The 17,025-nt window shown below is 40.8% G+C and overlaps 1 protein-coding gene across 1 annotated transcript in view; it reads left to right on the forward strand.

Annotated features, from left to right (window-relative positions):
• The window catches only part of LOC139755399 (uncharacterized), a 204,972-nt gene that overhangs the window by 129,164 nt on the left and 58,783 nt on the right, over positions 1–17,025 (forward strand). The window contains exons 42-44 of the mRNA XM_071673671.1: positions 2,999–3,280; positions 6,643–6,757; positions 16,006–16,106. Of these exons, the coding sequence (XP_071529772.1) occupies positions 2,999–3,280; positions 6,643–6,757; positions 16,006–16,106 (498 nt within the window). The remainder of the gene's footprint in view (positions 1–2,998; positions 3,281–6,642; positions 6,758–16,005; positions 16,107–17,025) is intronic.

A 17,025-nucleotide genomic window follows, 5' to 3' on the forward strand; every position in this document is an offset into this window, starting at 1 on the left:
GTATCATCAGCGAACAACAACTGACTCACTTCCCAAGCTCTCTCATCCCCAACAGACTTCATACTTGCCCCTCTTTCCAAAACTCTTGCATTCACCTCCCTAACAACCCCATCCATAAACAAATTAAACAACCATGGAGACATCACACACCCCTGCCGCAAACCTACATTCACTGAGAACCAATCACTTTCCTCTCTTCCTACACGTACACATGCCTTACATCCTCGATAAAAACTTTTCACTGCTTCTAACAACTTGCCTCCCACACCATATATTCTTAATACCTTCCACAGAGCATCTCTATCAACTCTATCATATGCCTTCTCCAGATCCATAAATGCTACATACAAATCCATTTGCTTTTCTAAGTATTTCTCACATACATTCTTCAAAGCAAACACCTGATCCACACATCCTCTACCACTTCTGAAACCACACTGCTCTTCCCCAATCTGATGCTCTGTACATGCCTTCACCCTCTCAATCAATACCCTCCCATATAATTTGCCAGGAATACTCAACAAACTTATACCTCTGTAATTTGAGCACTCACTCTTATCCCCTTTGCCTTTGTACAATGGCACTATGCAAGCATTCTGCCAATCCTCAGGCACCTCACCATGAGTCATACATACATTAAATAACCTTACCAACCAGTCAACAATACAGTCACCCCCTTTTTTAATAAATTCCACTCCAATACCATCCAAACCTGCTGCCTTGCCGGCTTTCATCTTCCGCAAAGCTTTTACTACCTCTTCTCTGTTTACCAAATCATTTTCCCTAACCCTCACACTTTGCACACCACCTCGACCAAAACACCCTATATCTGCCACTCTATCATCAAACACATTCAACAAACCTTCAAAATACTCACTCCATCTCCTTCTCACATCACCACTACTTGTTATCACCTCCCCATTTGCGCCCTTCACTGAAGTTCCCATTTGCTCCCTTGTCTTTCGCACTTTATTTACCTCCTTCCAGAACATCTTTTTATTCTCCCTAAAATTTAATGATACTCTCTCTCACCCCAACTCTCATTTGCCCTTTTTTTTCACCTCTTGCACCTTTCTCTTGACCTCCTGTCTCTTTCTTTTATACATCTCCCACTCAATTTCATTTTTTCCCTGCAAAAATCGTCCAAATGCCTCTCTCTTCTCTTTCACTAATACTCTTACTTCTTCATCCCACCACTCACTACCCTTTCTAATCAACCCACCTCCCACTCTTCTCATGCCACAAGCATCTTTTGTGCAATCCATCACTGATTCCCTAAATACATCCCATTCCTCCCCCACTCCCCTTACTTCCATTGTTCTCACCTTTTTCCATTCTGTACTCAGTCTCTCCTGGTACTTCCTCACACAAGTCTCCTTCCCAAGCTCACTTACTCTCACCACCCTCTTCACCCCAACATTCACTCTTCTTTTCTGGAAACCCATACAAATCTTCACCTTAGCCTCCACAAGATAATGATCAGACATCCCTCCAGTTGCACCTCTCAGCACATTAACATCCAAAAGTCTCTCTTTCGCGCGCCTGTCAATTAACACGTAATCCAATAACGCTCTCTGGCCATCTCTCCTACTTACATAAGTATACTTATGTATATCTCGCTTTTTAAACCAGGTATTCCCAATCATCAGTCCTTTTTCCGCACATAAATCTACAAGCTCTTCACCATTTCCATTTACAACACTGAACACCCCATGTATACCAACTATTCCCTCAACTGCCACATTACTCACCTTTGCATTCAAATCACCCAACACTATAACCCGGTCTCGTGCATCAAAACCACTAACACACTCATTCAGCTGCTCCCAAAACACTTGCCTCTCATGATCTTTCTTCTCATGCCCAGGTGCATATGCACCAATAAATACCCATCTCTCTCCATCAACTTTCAGTTTTACCCATATTAATCGAGAATTTACTTTCTTACATTCTATCACATACTTCCACAACTCCTGTTTCAGGAGTACTGCTACTCCTTCCCTTGCTCTTGTCCTCTCACTAACCCCTGACTTTACTCCCAAGACATTCCCAAACCACTCTTCCCCTTTACCCTTGAGCTTCGTTTCACTCAGAGCCAAAACATCCAGGTTCCTTTCCTCAAACATACTACCTATCTCTCCTTTTTTCACATCTTGGTTACAGCCACACACATTTAGGCACCCCAATCTGAGCCTTCGAGGAGGATGAGCACTCCCCGCGTGACTCCTTCTTCTGTTTCCCATTTTAGAAAGTTAAAAAAAAAATACAAGGAGGGGAGGATTTCTTGCCCCCCGCTCCCGTCCCCTCTAGTCGCTTTCTACGACACGCAAGGAATGCGTGGGAAGTATTCTTTCACCCCTATAACTAGGGATAATATACATATATATATACACATACACACACATACACACACACGCACACATACACAAACACACACATACATATATATACATGTGAAAAATGTAAGAAACAATTTAGAAACTGAAACTTCTAGCTTGAAATGAAATGAAAAAATGAATGTCACATAATGGTTCAACCTCTGGCTATGGAAAAAGGAAATGTTTAATTTATTTACACAAACGTCAATAGTAGTTCTCATCAATTTAACCACTGTATCAATAAGCTTCAATGTCTAAGCTACATTTTTTCCAGTTTCACTATTTTCTTGTCAAAGCACCATGTATGAAAACTATCACTCCAGTAACACAACTATAAACATTTACTTTCCCTTTAAAAAAAAAGTTCTGGGGAAGTCTGTCTCGATACACTGCGGGACACTCTACCACCTGGCGAGGTTTGTGTTGCAATGGTTCTTGATTCACAAACGTAGTAGCATCACTGGTGGGCCAAGGTAGTTCCGTTGGCAACTGGGACATTTCCTCATCCATATATATATATATATATATATATATATATATATATATATATATATATATATATATATATATACAATAAATTAAATCTAACAAGAAAAATTGTGATACGTGTGTGTTTCCAGAATGAATAGTGATGCAGCCTTCATTAAAAGATCCTTAGACTTGCTGGATGGGTTATTTAACATGGTGAATGAAAATGTTACCAGCCAAAGTGTCCTTCAGAAGATGAAGATTCTGGGACACTTGCTCTGTGCTGCACTTACGGGGATACCTTCTTTAGAATTTCCTGATCCACCCCAGGACACAATACAAACTGAGAACAGTGATGCCATTTACTTTCCAAGTGATGACGAAGAACTGGATGCTGTTAGGAGTGCTCAGATCCCTAACTTTGGCAATGCAAGGTATGTAATCTTTTTCTGCATAATGGTACATCTAATCATTAATCATAAACCTAAGAATGAATTATATCTCGATTCTCATTCTTTCGTAGTCTTAAAGTTTTCATAAATCTACTACCCCTTGATGTTCTATTTATCAACTGCATACATAAATAATTAACTTTTTGTAATCACCTATTTGTACTGTACAGGGAAGGAGTTTTGAGCTTGTATGCCCCATCTCTAGAACATTCTCTATAATCAGGGACCCATCTCTTGAACATATTCTTTAATCAGGGTCCCATCTCTTGAATGTTCTCTATAATTCGGGCTCCATCCCTTGAACATTCTCTTAAATCACACATCTTAAATTTATGTATGCTATTTCCATTAACCATGCCACCAGTCATTCTATTCCATTCATTCTCCACTCTAATATAAAATATTTCTTCATATCCTTATTCGCAGGTTTCTTACTTAATTTCATGTTATTTCCTTTGGTAGCTCTATTCCTACATCTCTTGAAAAATTGTTCACTGTTCATATTGTCAATCTTTTTCAAAAACTTAAAGGCTGTAATCAGGTTACCCCTCACTCTTTGCTCTCTCAAAGTGGGTAAATTTAAAGCCTCAAGCCTTTCCCCATGATGCAGCTCTCTAGATTCTGGGCACATCTTTGTTGACCTCATAAGTAATATTCATATAGCTAAGTTATTCAGACATGTACACATATGTGTACATACAAACAAAATCACCATATGTCTGGACCTGTGGTCCCACCTTCATGACCATTGTAGAGGATCCTGGGGCAGGAATATTGACTAGCCACATCCACTAGAAGGGATCACAGGATATAAAATGTAGTAATGTAGTGTGTGTCTATTTGGAGAGAATGCAGAGCAAATGTGCTGTAAGTCTTCATTGCCATTACAGAGTTGTTATACTGTGGGTTCATATGAAAGGTCTTGAGACATGCTGAATCAGTTCACAATGTTGTAAAGATGTGTGGTGTCCACAATATAGATGAGAAAGTGTGACATGTAGTGTACATGTCTATCAAGCGTGGTTTTTAGGTGGGTGTATGACTGGTAAGGTGGTGTTCAAGACCAAGTTGGGAGGACAGCTGTTTAATGCCTAGTGGGTCATTTTTATGTGCATATGTCTTAAAATTGTTGCGCTTGTATGGGGTGGGGAATCTCTCAGTACAGGTTGCTTAAATGAGAAGCAAGGGTACGTTTTTTATTTCTACTTGGTGGGTAGTGGTTAGTTATAGAGAGGTTTGGATGGGAAGGAATGAATGCAATTGCAAAGAACTAAGTGCCAAGCATATTGAGGTGGGATTGTACTAGGAGGATTTTTGTTTCATTGTGTATATGTTAAGTGTTAAGAAACCAGTAATTGTTCTGAATGCCCTACTTTGCTTGGTGTGCATTGTTGTTAGTTTGCTTTTGATAGAGCTGATGACGAAGAAGCTGACGGTGGAAGCAGATGAATTGTTGATGACCATACAGATGAAAGTGGAGCAGATGAATTGTTTGAAAGGATACTCTTGTCCAAATCTGGTACGTTAACGTTTTTAGGGCACTTCCTTTGTTGATTTTTGTGTTTATGCTTTTGGTGTGAAGGATCAATGTCATTTTGTGTCATATAGGTGAGTGAGAGCAGGATCATAGAGAAAGTGGGGCAACCGAGGCAAAATAACCTTGGGTCCTCCACTTTTGGAAGATGGAAATGGGGAACTGATATTCAAGAATATTAATAAAGTGACTAACAACAAAAATACAAGTGGTAAACATGACTTAGAGGGTATATGTGCCAGAACAGGAAGGAATAAGGAGAACAGGGAGACTGAAATGGAGAAGGAAGGATTTACTGAAATATGTTTTGACTAATTAGAGCCTGAACATGCAAGAGGGGATGAAAATGCATGGGAAGGAGCAAATTTGAGCTATGTTGAACATGGGGGCAATGTGCTGTCAGTGAGCTAAACCAAGGCATGTAAACTGTAAGGGGAGAAAACCACAGGGAGGTCTGTAGGGCTTAAATGTGGACAGGGACTTTCAACTTTCTCCTTTCATACACTCCCAAATTCACACACCAGCTTCTGGAATTTCTCATCCAATCTGCTCCCACAACAGTGTTAATAGCAAACAGCAACTGACAGTAGATCACCCCTTTCTTCAAGACCTTTCCACTTACATCCCTAAACAACCCATCCATAAACAGCTTAAAAAGACATGGTGACATCACAAACCCTTGCTGCAGACCCACCTTCACATGGAGGCCTCAAATCCTCTCTTCCTACTTGCATACATGTCCTTTCCTGATAAAAAGTTCATACTGTCCTTAGAAGCTTTCCTCTCATGCCATACATTTGTAATACCTTCAAAAAACTTCTCTATCAGTCCTATCATGTACACTCTTTAGATCCATAAATGCTACATACAAATCCTTCACTTTCTCTTAGTATTTCTCATACTACTTCCTTAAAGCAAATGCATTATCCATACATCCTTTCCCACTCTGGATGACAAATTGTTCCTCCAATGCAGGGGGATCTATGTGTGCAGGTTACTGAAGTGTGAGGCAGGGGTAAGCTTTTTATTTCTTATAGGGTGTTGGTAGTTAGTCATAGAGTGTTTTTGGAGGGATAGGTCTAATTCTTTTGCATAAAATTGAGTGTCAAGCATCTTGAAGTGGGAATAAATTGGGAGGATCTTTGTTTTACTGTGTAAGTGTGGAGTAATAGCTTCTTCCCTATCATTTCTCATTTTTGTGAGGTAGCTAGAGAAGCACAGGAAGAAATGGCCTCATTCACTCACATCCATTCTCTAGCTGTTATGTATAATGCACCAAAGCCACAGTTCCCTACCAAAAACAAGCCCCACAGACCCATCACTTCATATGCCCTGGTTCAGTCCACTGACAGCATATTGCCCTCAGTATCACATCACTCCTATAAATAACATATGACAACATCAGGTACTAAAAACATAGCAGCAAAAGTTATAAAATTAATCAGAACTCATCCTGGACCCAATGGAATGATGGATATCATTAATCTGAAAAATGAGTATCATAATCCCCATGGAATTCAAACTAAAGATCTTTTGCATGTTATAATTTCATCACACAGTGTTTACCTCTTATCATGGAAAGATTCTGAACAAAAAGCAAATTAAAAAAAACCTAAAAGCATGCGCACTCCTTGTTGTGGTACCAGTGACAAATGAGAATATTTCTGCATATTACAGATACATTTCTTTCCTTTTACAATCCATATCTATAAATTGAAATCTTTTTTTTTTTTGCCTATTAGAATCATCTTTTTTTTCCACTTTTTTTGTGGTTAACATAAGTTCTTTTTAGTGTACCTTTCTTCTCAAGGTCAAGTTTGACAAGTGAGCAGAGAAGAGGCAGCAGTCATGACAAACGACGGGTCAGGCGCAGTACAGCATCAGCCAATGGAACCTACCAGCTCAGAAACATGACTGTAGATGGGGTGTGTGCTTTTTAGTCTTTTGAATTTACATATTTTTCATAGTTGTTTATAAATTGACAACTTTTTTTGCTGACAGTAATGTTTCTTTCTTCAAAGCAGATCATCCAATCTTTAGCAGTTCTTTGAGAAATTATTCACAGTGATTTACTCACTGTTGGTAGGAATCAGAGAACAAATCCAAACTATAAGTACCACCATTATTAACCCAATTACTGAAAATAAAATGAAAACTGGCACTCCTTTCTCAACACAATGAACCTTAAAACCTACAGCAGCCAACCATGGGACATGTTAAAGAAGATCCACATTCACCACTCTAATCCAGCCCCTATTCATGAAGCACTCAACCCCATTCCAAGAACATCACTTCTGAAGAAAATACAAACATACTCATAGGACACTAATGAAATAAATCAGCCACAAATGAAGCTCACCCCTAAACAAGGATGTCATGAGAAACCTTCACAATAGACATCCAAAAACAACTGCCCCCCCTACCCTTCCCTCCTATTGATCCAGTCAATTCAGTTAAAACCTCTAAGAACTTTTCTGCTACAGGCCCTGACAACTTATCAAACCTTCAGGTAAAAAACATTAACTCATATGCAATATGAGCACTTACAGATATCTTCAACCCCTCCTAGCAGTTCAACAAAATCCCTAGCTTCTTAGTACTTTTATCATTATATCATACCTAATCAGTGTTCCCCACTTCAGCAAGGTAGCACCAGGAAACAGACAAAGAATGGCCCATCCACTCATATACACATATATGTACATAAATGCCCAAACACGCATATATACATACATATGCATACACATATGCAGACATTACATACATACACACATACATATTCATACTTGCTTGCTTCCATCCATTTCTGTCGCAACCCCAACACACAAAAAAACAGCATTGCTATCACCTGCTTCAGCGAGGTAGCACCAGGAATATAGACAAAAAGGCCCCATTCGTTCACACTCAGTTTCTCTAGGGTCTCTCTAGCTGTCGTGTATAATGCACCGAAACCACAGCTCCCTATCCACATCCAGGCCCCACAGACCTTTCCATGGTTTACCCCAGATGCTTCACATGCCCTGGTTCAGTCCATTGACATAATACCAATCCAAAAACCCTTCAAACCATCCAACTCCCGCTCCTCCTATCACCCAGGTTCACTTCTATTCTCAGTATCCAAACTCTGTGAAAAACTGATTCATAGAGGAATCAAAGAGAACATCCTACTCTCACCCACAGAAAATGGCTTCAGACCTATTACTCCACTATCTGCTATACAATGACCTCATGCAGCATATCCTATGTGGATGGCTTCAACCAACTTCAGCCCACCTTCCACAAAATACTAGTGGAAATTGAAATCAACAGTGCATTTGACATTGTCCCCAACACATCCTCATACAAAAAAAAAAAAAAAAATATTTGACACGCTCCACAACAATGATAAAAAGTGGTTGGTAAATTGTGCAGAGTCACTCACAGCAGCTTCACCTCTAAAATACTTACACACAAAATGGATTTCCCCAAGATGCAGCTCTTTCCCCAACCCTCTTTAACCTCTTCCTGTATGACCATACAGTACCTCTAGCACACCAAAACATAAAGGATTTTTCATATGCAGATGACCCAACAATAACAATCCAGAGCATAACCTAAAGGAGATGATAGATAGGAACATTACTTCCAACACTTATCACAAGAACAAGAAAAATAGTTACTTTTTTATGAGGAACAACCTTAAACAGACCAAATAACCTACCACAGTTAACCAATATAGTTTATAAGTACTCCTGCCCAGTTGCAGGTTGTAAACTCCAAAGCAATATGAACTATATCACTATGACTACTACATCACTCAGCCAATGTTTAACACTTCAGCTTCAAAATGGAGGCCCTAAACTACATGTGCAACAATAACATAAAACTCACTTGTCAGCATCTTATTGAAAACATGATAAAACTTAAACACTGTTTGCTATCTTCCATTCCTGTCACTAACCCGCCAAACAGGAAATAGCATCCCGACCCCCCTTCAGCGAGGTAGCGCTAGGAAAAGACAAAAAAATGGCCTTATTCGTTCACACTCAGTCTCTAGCTGTCATGTGTAATGCACCGAAACCACAGCTCCCTTTCCACATCCAGGCCCCACAAAACTTTACATAGTTTACCCCACATGCTTCACATGCCCTGGTTCAATCCATTGACAGCACGTCAACCCCGGTATACCACATCCTTCCAGTTCACTCAATTCCTTGCATGCCTTTCACCCTCCTGCATGTTCAGGACCTGCTCACTCAAAATCTTTTTCACTCCATCCTTCCACATCCAATTTGGTCTCCCACCTCTCCTCGTTCCCTCCACCTCTGACACGTATATCCTCTTTGTTAATCTTTCCTTACTCATTCTCACCATGTGACCAAACCATCTCACTACACCCTCTTTTGCTCTCTCAACCACTCTCTTTTTATTACCCCACATCTCTCTTACCCTTTCATTACTTACTCGATCAAACCACCTCACACCACATTGTCCTCAAACATCTCATTTCCAACACATCCAACCTCCTCCACACAACCCTATCTATAGCCCACACCTCACAAACATATAACATTGTTGAAACCACTATTCCTTCAAACATATCCATTTTTGCTTTCCGAGATAATGTCCTTGACTTCCATACATTTTTCAACGCTCCCAGAACCTTCACCCCCTCCCCCACCCTATGACTCATTTCCACTTCCATGGTTCCATCTGCTGCCAAATCCACTCCCAGATATCTAAAATACTTCACTTCCTCCAGTTTTTCTCCAAACTTACCTCCATTTGACTTGTCCCTCAACTCTACAGTGGCTAATAACCTTGTTCTTATTCACAAATACTCTCAGCTTTCTTCTTTCACACCTTTTAACAAACTCAGTCACTAACTTCTGCAGTTTCTCACCCAAATCACCCACCAGCGCTGTATCACTTCCCAAGCCCTCTAATCCACAACAGACTGCATACTTGCCCCTCTCTCCAAAACTCTTGCATTCACCTCCCTAACAACCCATCCATAAACAAATTAAACAACCATGGAGACATCATGCACCCCTGCCCCAAACCTATATTCACTGAGAACCAATCACTTTCCTCTCTTCCTACTCGTACACATGCCTTACATCCTCAATAAAAACTTTTCACTGCGTCCAGCAACTTGCCTCGCAAACCATATACTCTTAATACCTTCCACAGAGCATCTCTATCAACTCTATCATATGCCTACTCCAGATCCATAAATGCTACATGTAAATCCAATTCTTTTTCTTATTATTTCTCATATACATTATTCAAAACAAAACCTGATCCACACAACCTCTACCACTTCTGAAGCCACATTGCTCTTCCCCAATCTGGTGTTCTGTATATGCCTTCACCCCTCTCAATCAATACCCTCCCACATAAATTTTCAAGAATACTCAACAAACTTGTACCTCTGTAATTTGAGCACTCAACTTTATCCCCTTTGCCTTTGTACAATGGCACTATGCATGTATTCTGCCAATCCTCAGACACTTCACCATGAACCATACATACATTGAATATCCTTACCAACCAGTCAACAACACAGTCACCCCCTTTTTTAATAAATTCCACTGCAATACCATCCAAACCCGCCACCTTGCCGGCTTTCATCTTCCACAAAGCTTTCACTACTTCTTCTCTGTTTACCAAATCATTCTCCCTGACCCTCTTATTTGGCACACCACCTCGACCAAAACACCTTATATCTACCACTTTATCATCTAACACATTCAACAAACCTTCAAAATACTCACTCCACCTCCTTTTCACATCACCACTACTTGTTATTATCTCCCCATTAGCCCCCTTCACAGATATTCCTAATTGTTCTCTTGTCTTATGTACTTTATTTACCTCCTTCCAAAACTTCTTTTTATTCTCCCTAAAATTCAATGATACTTTCTCACCCCAACTTTCATTTGCCCTCTTTTTCACCTCTTGCACCTTTCTTTTGACCTTCTGCCTCTTTCTTTTATACATCTCCCAGTCATTTGCACTATTTCCCTGCAAAAATCGTCCAAATGCCTCTCTCTACTCTTTCATTAATAATCTTACTTCTTCATGCCACCACTCACTACCCTTTCTAATCTGCCCGACTCCCACGCTTCTCATGCCACAAGCATCTTTTGCGCAAGCCATCACTGCTTCCCTAAATGCATCCCATTCCTCCCCCACTCCCCTTATGTCCATTACTCTCATCTTTTTGCATTCTGCACTCAGTCTCTCCAGTTACTTCCTCACACAAGTCTCCTTCCCTAGCTCACTTACTCTCACCACTCTCTTCATCCCAATGTATCCCTGGGGATAGGGGGGAAAGAATACTTCCCACATATTCCTTGCATGTTGTAGAAGGCAACTAAAAGGGGAGGGAGCTGGGGCTGGAAATCCTCCCTTCCCGTTTAAAATTTTTCAAAAGTAGGAACAGAGAAAGGGGCCAAGTGAGTATATTCCCTCTGACGACCAGTCCTCTATTCTAAACGCTATCTCGCTGATGCGGGAATTTTCATTTATTTATTTATTTTGCTTTGTTGCTGTCTCCCGCATTAGTGAGGTAACACGAGGAAACAGATGAAAGAATGGCCCAACCCACCCACATACACATGCATATACATACACGTCCACACACGCAAATATACATACCTATACATCTCAACGTATACATATATATACACACACAGACATATACATATGTACACATGTACATACTTCATACTGTCTGCCTTTATTCATTCCTATCGCCACCCCGCCACACATGAAATAACAACCCCCTCCCCCCGCATGTGCGCGAGGTAGCGTTAGGAAAAGACAACAAAGGCCACATTCGTTCACACTCAGTCTCTAGCTGTCATGTATAATGCACTGAAACCACAGCTCCCTTTCTACATCCATGACCCACAGAACTTTCCATGGTTTACCCCAGACTCTTCACACGCCCTGGTTCAATCCATTGACAGCATGTCGACGCCAATATACCACATCGTTCCAATTCACTCTATTCCTTGCACGCCTTTCACCCTCCTGCATGTTCAGGGCCCGATCACTCAAAATCTTTTTCACTCCATCTTTCCATATCCAATTTGGTCTCCCACTTCTCCTCATTCCCTCCACCTCTGACACATATATCCTCTTGGTCAATCTTTCCTCACTCATTCTCTCCATGTGACCAAACCATTTCAAAATGCCCTCTTCTGCTCTCTCAACCACGCTCTTTTTATTACAACATATCTCTCTTACCCTATCATTACTTACTCGATCAAACCACCTTACACCACATATTGTCATCAACCATCTCATTTCCAGCACATCCCATTTTTGCTTTCCGAGATAATGTTCTCGACTTCCACACATTCTTCAACACCCTCAGAACTTTCGCCCCCTTCCCCACACTATGATTCACTTCCGCTTCCATGGTTCCATCCACTGCCAAATCCACTCCCAGATATCTAAAACACTTCACTGCCTCCAGTTTTTCTCCAATCAGACTTACCTCCTAATTGACTTGTCCCTCAACCCTACTGTACCTAATAACCTTGCTCTTATTCACATTTACTCTCAGCTTTCTTCTTTCACACACTTTACCAAACTCAGTCACTAGCTTCTGCAGTTTCTCACATGAATCAGCCACCAGCACTGTATCATCAGCGAACAACAACTGACTCACATCCCAAGCTCTCTCATGCACAACAGACTGAATACTTGCCTCTCTTTCCAAAACTCTTACATTCACCTCCCTAACAACCCCATCCATAAACAAATTAAACAACCATGGAGACATCACGCACCCCTGCCGCAAACCAACATTCACTGAGAACCAATCACTTCCCTCTCTTCCTACTCGTACACATGCCTTACATCCCTGGGGATAGGGAGGAAACAATACTTCCCATGTATTCCCTACATGTCGTAGAAGGCAACTAAATGGGGACGGACCGGGGGCTGGAAATTCTCTCTTCCCATTTCAATTTTTCCAAAAGAAGGAACAGAGAAGGGGGCCAAGTGAATATATTTCCTCTAAGGCTCAGTTCCCTGTTGTAAATGCTACCTCACTGATGCCGGAAATGGTGAATATGTATGAAGAAAAATTATATATATAAATAAAGATTAGAAAGGGTAGTGAGTGGTGGGATGAAGAAGTAAGATTGTTAGTGAAAGAGAAGAGAGAGGCATTTGGACAATTTTTGCAAGGAAATAATGCAAATGAGTGGGAGATGTATAAAAGAAAGAGGCAGGAGGTCAAGAGAAAGGTGCAACAGGTAAAAAAAGAGGGCAAATGAGAGTTGGGGTGAGAGAGTATCATCAAATTTTAGGGAGAATAAAAAGATGTTTTGGAAGGAGGTAAATAAAGTGCGTAAGACAAGGGAACAAATGGGAACGTCAGTGAAGAGGGATGATGGGGAGGTGATAACAAGTAGTGGTGATGTGAGAAGGAGATGTAGTGAGCATTTTGAAGGTTTGTTGAATGTGTTTGATGATAGAGTGGCAGATATAGGGTGTTTTGGTTGAGGTGGTGTGCAAAGTGAGAGGGATAGGGAGAATGGTTTGGTAAACAGAGAAGAGGTAGTAAAAGCTTTGCTGAAGATGAAAGCCGGCAAGGCAGCGGGTTTGGATGGTATTGCGGTGGAATTTAGTAAAAAAGGGGGTGACTGTATTGTTGACTGGTTGGTGAGGTTATTTAATGTATGTATGACTCATGGTGAGGTGCCTGAGGATTGGCGGAATGCTTGCATAGTGCCATTGTACAAAGGCAAAGGGAATGAAAGTGAGTGCTCAAATTACAGAGGTATAAGTTTTTGAGTATTCCTGAGAAATTATATGGGAGGGTATTGATTGAGAGGGTGAAAGCATGTACAGAGCATCAGATTGGGGAAGAGCAATGTGGTTTCAGAAGTGGTAGACGTGTGGATCAGGTATTTGCTTTGAAGAATGTATGTGAGAAATACTTAGAAAAGCAAATGGATTTGTATGTAGCATTTATGGATCTGGAGAAGGTATATGATAGAGTAGATAGAGATGCTCTGTGGAAGGTATTAAGAATATATGGTGTGGGAGGCAAGTTGTTAGAAGCAGTGAAAAATTTTTATCAAGGATGTAAGGCATGTATACGTGTAGGAAGAGAGGAAAGTGATTGGTTCTCAGTGAATGTAGGTTTGCGGCAGGGGTGTGTGATGTCTCCATGGATGTTTAATTTGTTTATGGATGGGGTTGTTAGGGAGGTGAATGCAAGAGTTTTGGAAAGAGGGGCAAGTATGCAGTCTGTTGTGGATGAGAGAGCTTAGGAAGTGAGTCAGTTTTTGTTCGCTGATGATACAGCGCTGGTGGCTGATTCATGTGAGAAACAGCAGAAGCTGGTGACTGAGTTTGGTAAAGTGTGTGAGAGAAGAAAGCTGAGAGTAAACGTGAATAAGAGCAAGGTTATTAGGTACAGTAGGGTTGAGGGACAAGTCAATTGGGAGGTAAGTCTGAATGGAGATAAACTGGAGGAAGTGAAGTGTTTTAGATATCTGGGAGTGGATCTGGCAGTGGATGGAACCATGGAAGCGGAAGTGAATCATAGGGTGGGGGAAGGGACGAAAGTTCTGGGAATGTTGAAGAATGTGTGGAAGTCGAGAACATTATCTCCAAAAGCAAAAATGGCTATGCTTGAAGGAATAGTGGTTCCAGCAATGGTATATGGTTGCGAGGCACAGGCTATGGATAGAGCTGTGCGGAGGAGGGTGGATGTGCTGGAAATGATATGTTTGAGGACAATATGTGGTGTGAGGTGGTTTGATCGAATAAGTAATAAGAGGGTAAGAGAGATGTGTGGTAATAAAAAGAGTGTGGTTGAGAGAGCAGAAAAGGTTGTTTTGAAATGGTTTGGTCACATGGAGAGAATGAGTGAGGAAAGATTGACCAAGAGGATATATGTGTCAGAGGTGGAGGGAACGAGAAGTGGGAGACCAAATTGGAGGTGGAAAGATGGAGTGAAAAAGATTTTGAGTGAGCGGGGCCTGAACATGCAGGAGGGTGAAAGGCGTCCAAGGAATAGAGTGAATTGGAACGATGTGGTATACTGGGGTCGACGTGCTGCCAATGGATTGAGCCAGGGCATGTGAAGCGTCTGGGGTAAACCATGGAAAGTTCTGTGGGGCCTGGATGTAGAAAGGGAGCTGTGGTTTCAGTGCATTATTACATGACAGCTAAAGACTGAGTGTGAACGAATGTGGCCTTTTTTGTCTTTTCCTAGCGCTACCTCACGCACATGAGGGGGGAGGGGGTTGTTATTTCATGTGTGGCGGGGTGGTGATGGGAATGAATAAAGGCAGACAGTATGAATTATGTACATGTGTATATATGTATATGTCTGTGTGTGTATATATATGTATACGTTGAGATGTATAGGTATGTATATTTGCATGTGTGGATGCGTATGTATATAAATGTGTAAGTGAGTGAGTTGGGCCATTCTTTCATCTGTTTCCTTGCACTACCTTGCTAATGTGGGAGACAGCGACAAAGCACAATATATATATAAACAAATATATAAATATATATACCTTTTTATGTTACTTAGTCGTTGTTACCCACATCAATGAGGTAGCGCCAGGAAACACAAAGAGTGGCCCATCCACTCATATATACACATATATACATAAACACCGATACATACATATCAACATAAACATACATATACACAAACATATACATATATACTTGCTTGCCTTCATTCATTTCTCATGCTGCCCCACCTCACAGGAAACAGCATCACTACCCCCTGCTTCAGTGAGGCAGCTCATTGAAATATTACCATGTTTACTTGATTACTGCCAACAGCTGATGGGTTTGAAGGTGCAGGGAAAAGATGAGACAAGGCTTTGTTGCAGTGGAAGATTTTGGTAGGCATGATGGTTTTAAATGTTTATTGAAAGTGTGAAGTCTGTGCTCCCCCTGATTAGACTTGCTTATCAGTATTTTGTTAAAGCCATGAGTGGCTCTAAAGTACTACATAAGAGTTTTCCAAGTTGACATTAAGGAAGGACAATGGTCACAGAGTAGTTGTGAATTGTTAACATCTTTATATTATATCTGTAAGTGCATAAGAAAATTATCTCAGAAAATGTGTATAGGTTTCCTGTTCTGAGATCACACTATACTTGTTAGTCTACAAAAAAGTACAGCAACTGTGTTACAGGTGCTGACAGTGCTGCGGACTTTTGAGCTGGTGATTGTGCCAGCTTTGCTTAAAGGTGACACCACTGATGATGTAAAGGAACTACTACAGAGACTGCCCATGTGAGTAGTGGTCTTCATGTTGTTGATTGGTTAACCAGGCAGTTCTGTGTATTTATGGCCCAAGATTAGGTGTCTATGGACTAGCAGAGAGCAAGTATAGTGACCTTGTATACAGGTAAGGGGAACAAAGGTGAATGAATTGCAAAGATGTAAGTCTATTAAGTATACCTGGTAAGGGGTATGGCAAGTGGTGATTGAGAGGATAGTTTTCAGAACAGAATATCAGGGAGGTTCCAGAAATAGTTGTTGTGTGGATCAAATTCACGCTATGAAGAATGTGAGAAATATTTGGTAAAAGAGTAAAACTTGTTTCTGGTATTTATGAATCAGAGAATCTATCAAAGAAATGAATGACCAATAAGCCCAATGGAAAGTGCCAGATATACAGGGTAAATGGAAAATTACAAAATGCTATGAGGACTTTGACCAGAAGAGTGAGACATAATTGTCTGTAGGACCAGAGGATGGTAAATGGTTCCTCGTAAAGGTGGGTCTTTGTCAGTGATGTGTGATGTCATCATGGCTGTTTAATCTGTCAATGGATGGGGTGTTAAAAGAGTTGAACGCAGTGGTCTTAGAGCAAGGTGTAGGTTTATGTTATACATGGGATGTGGGACATAAGAGATGAATCAGTTTCTGTCTCTACAAGTGATAAAGTTGCTGTGTTATTATCCAGAGAGAAACTCCAGGAGGTTGTGACAGAGTTTGGGAAGGTACGTAAAAGGATAAACCTGAAAGTAAATAAAGACAGAATTAAGGTAATAAGGTTCAACAAGGGGTCAGGGGGCGAGATGAGATGGATTAAGTATGAGCTGAAATGGAGAGAGTTTGGATGGAACCATAAAACCCAAAGTGAGTTGCAAGTAGGTAGAGGGAGCTAAGGTCATGTATGCATTAAGGAACTTGAAAAAGAAAGTTG

The sequence above is a fragment of the Panulirus ornatus genome, chromosome 19 (assembly GCF_036320965.1).
Source record: "Panulirus ornatus isolate Po-2019 chromosome 19, ASM3632096v1, whole genome shotgun sequence".
NCBI classification, from domain to species: Eukaryota; Metazoa; Arthropoda; class Malacostraca; order Decapoda; family Palinuridae; genus Panulirus; species Panulirus ornatus.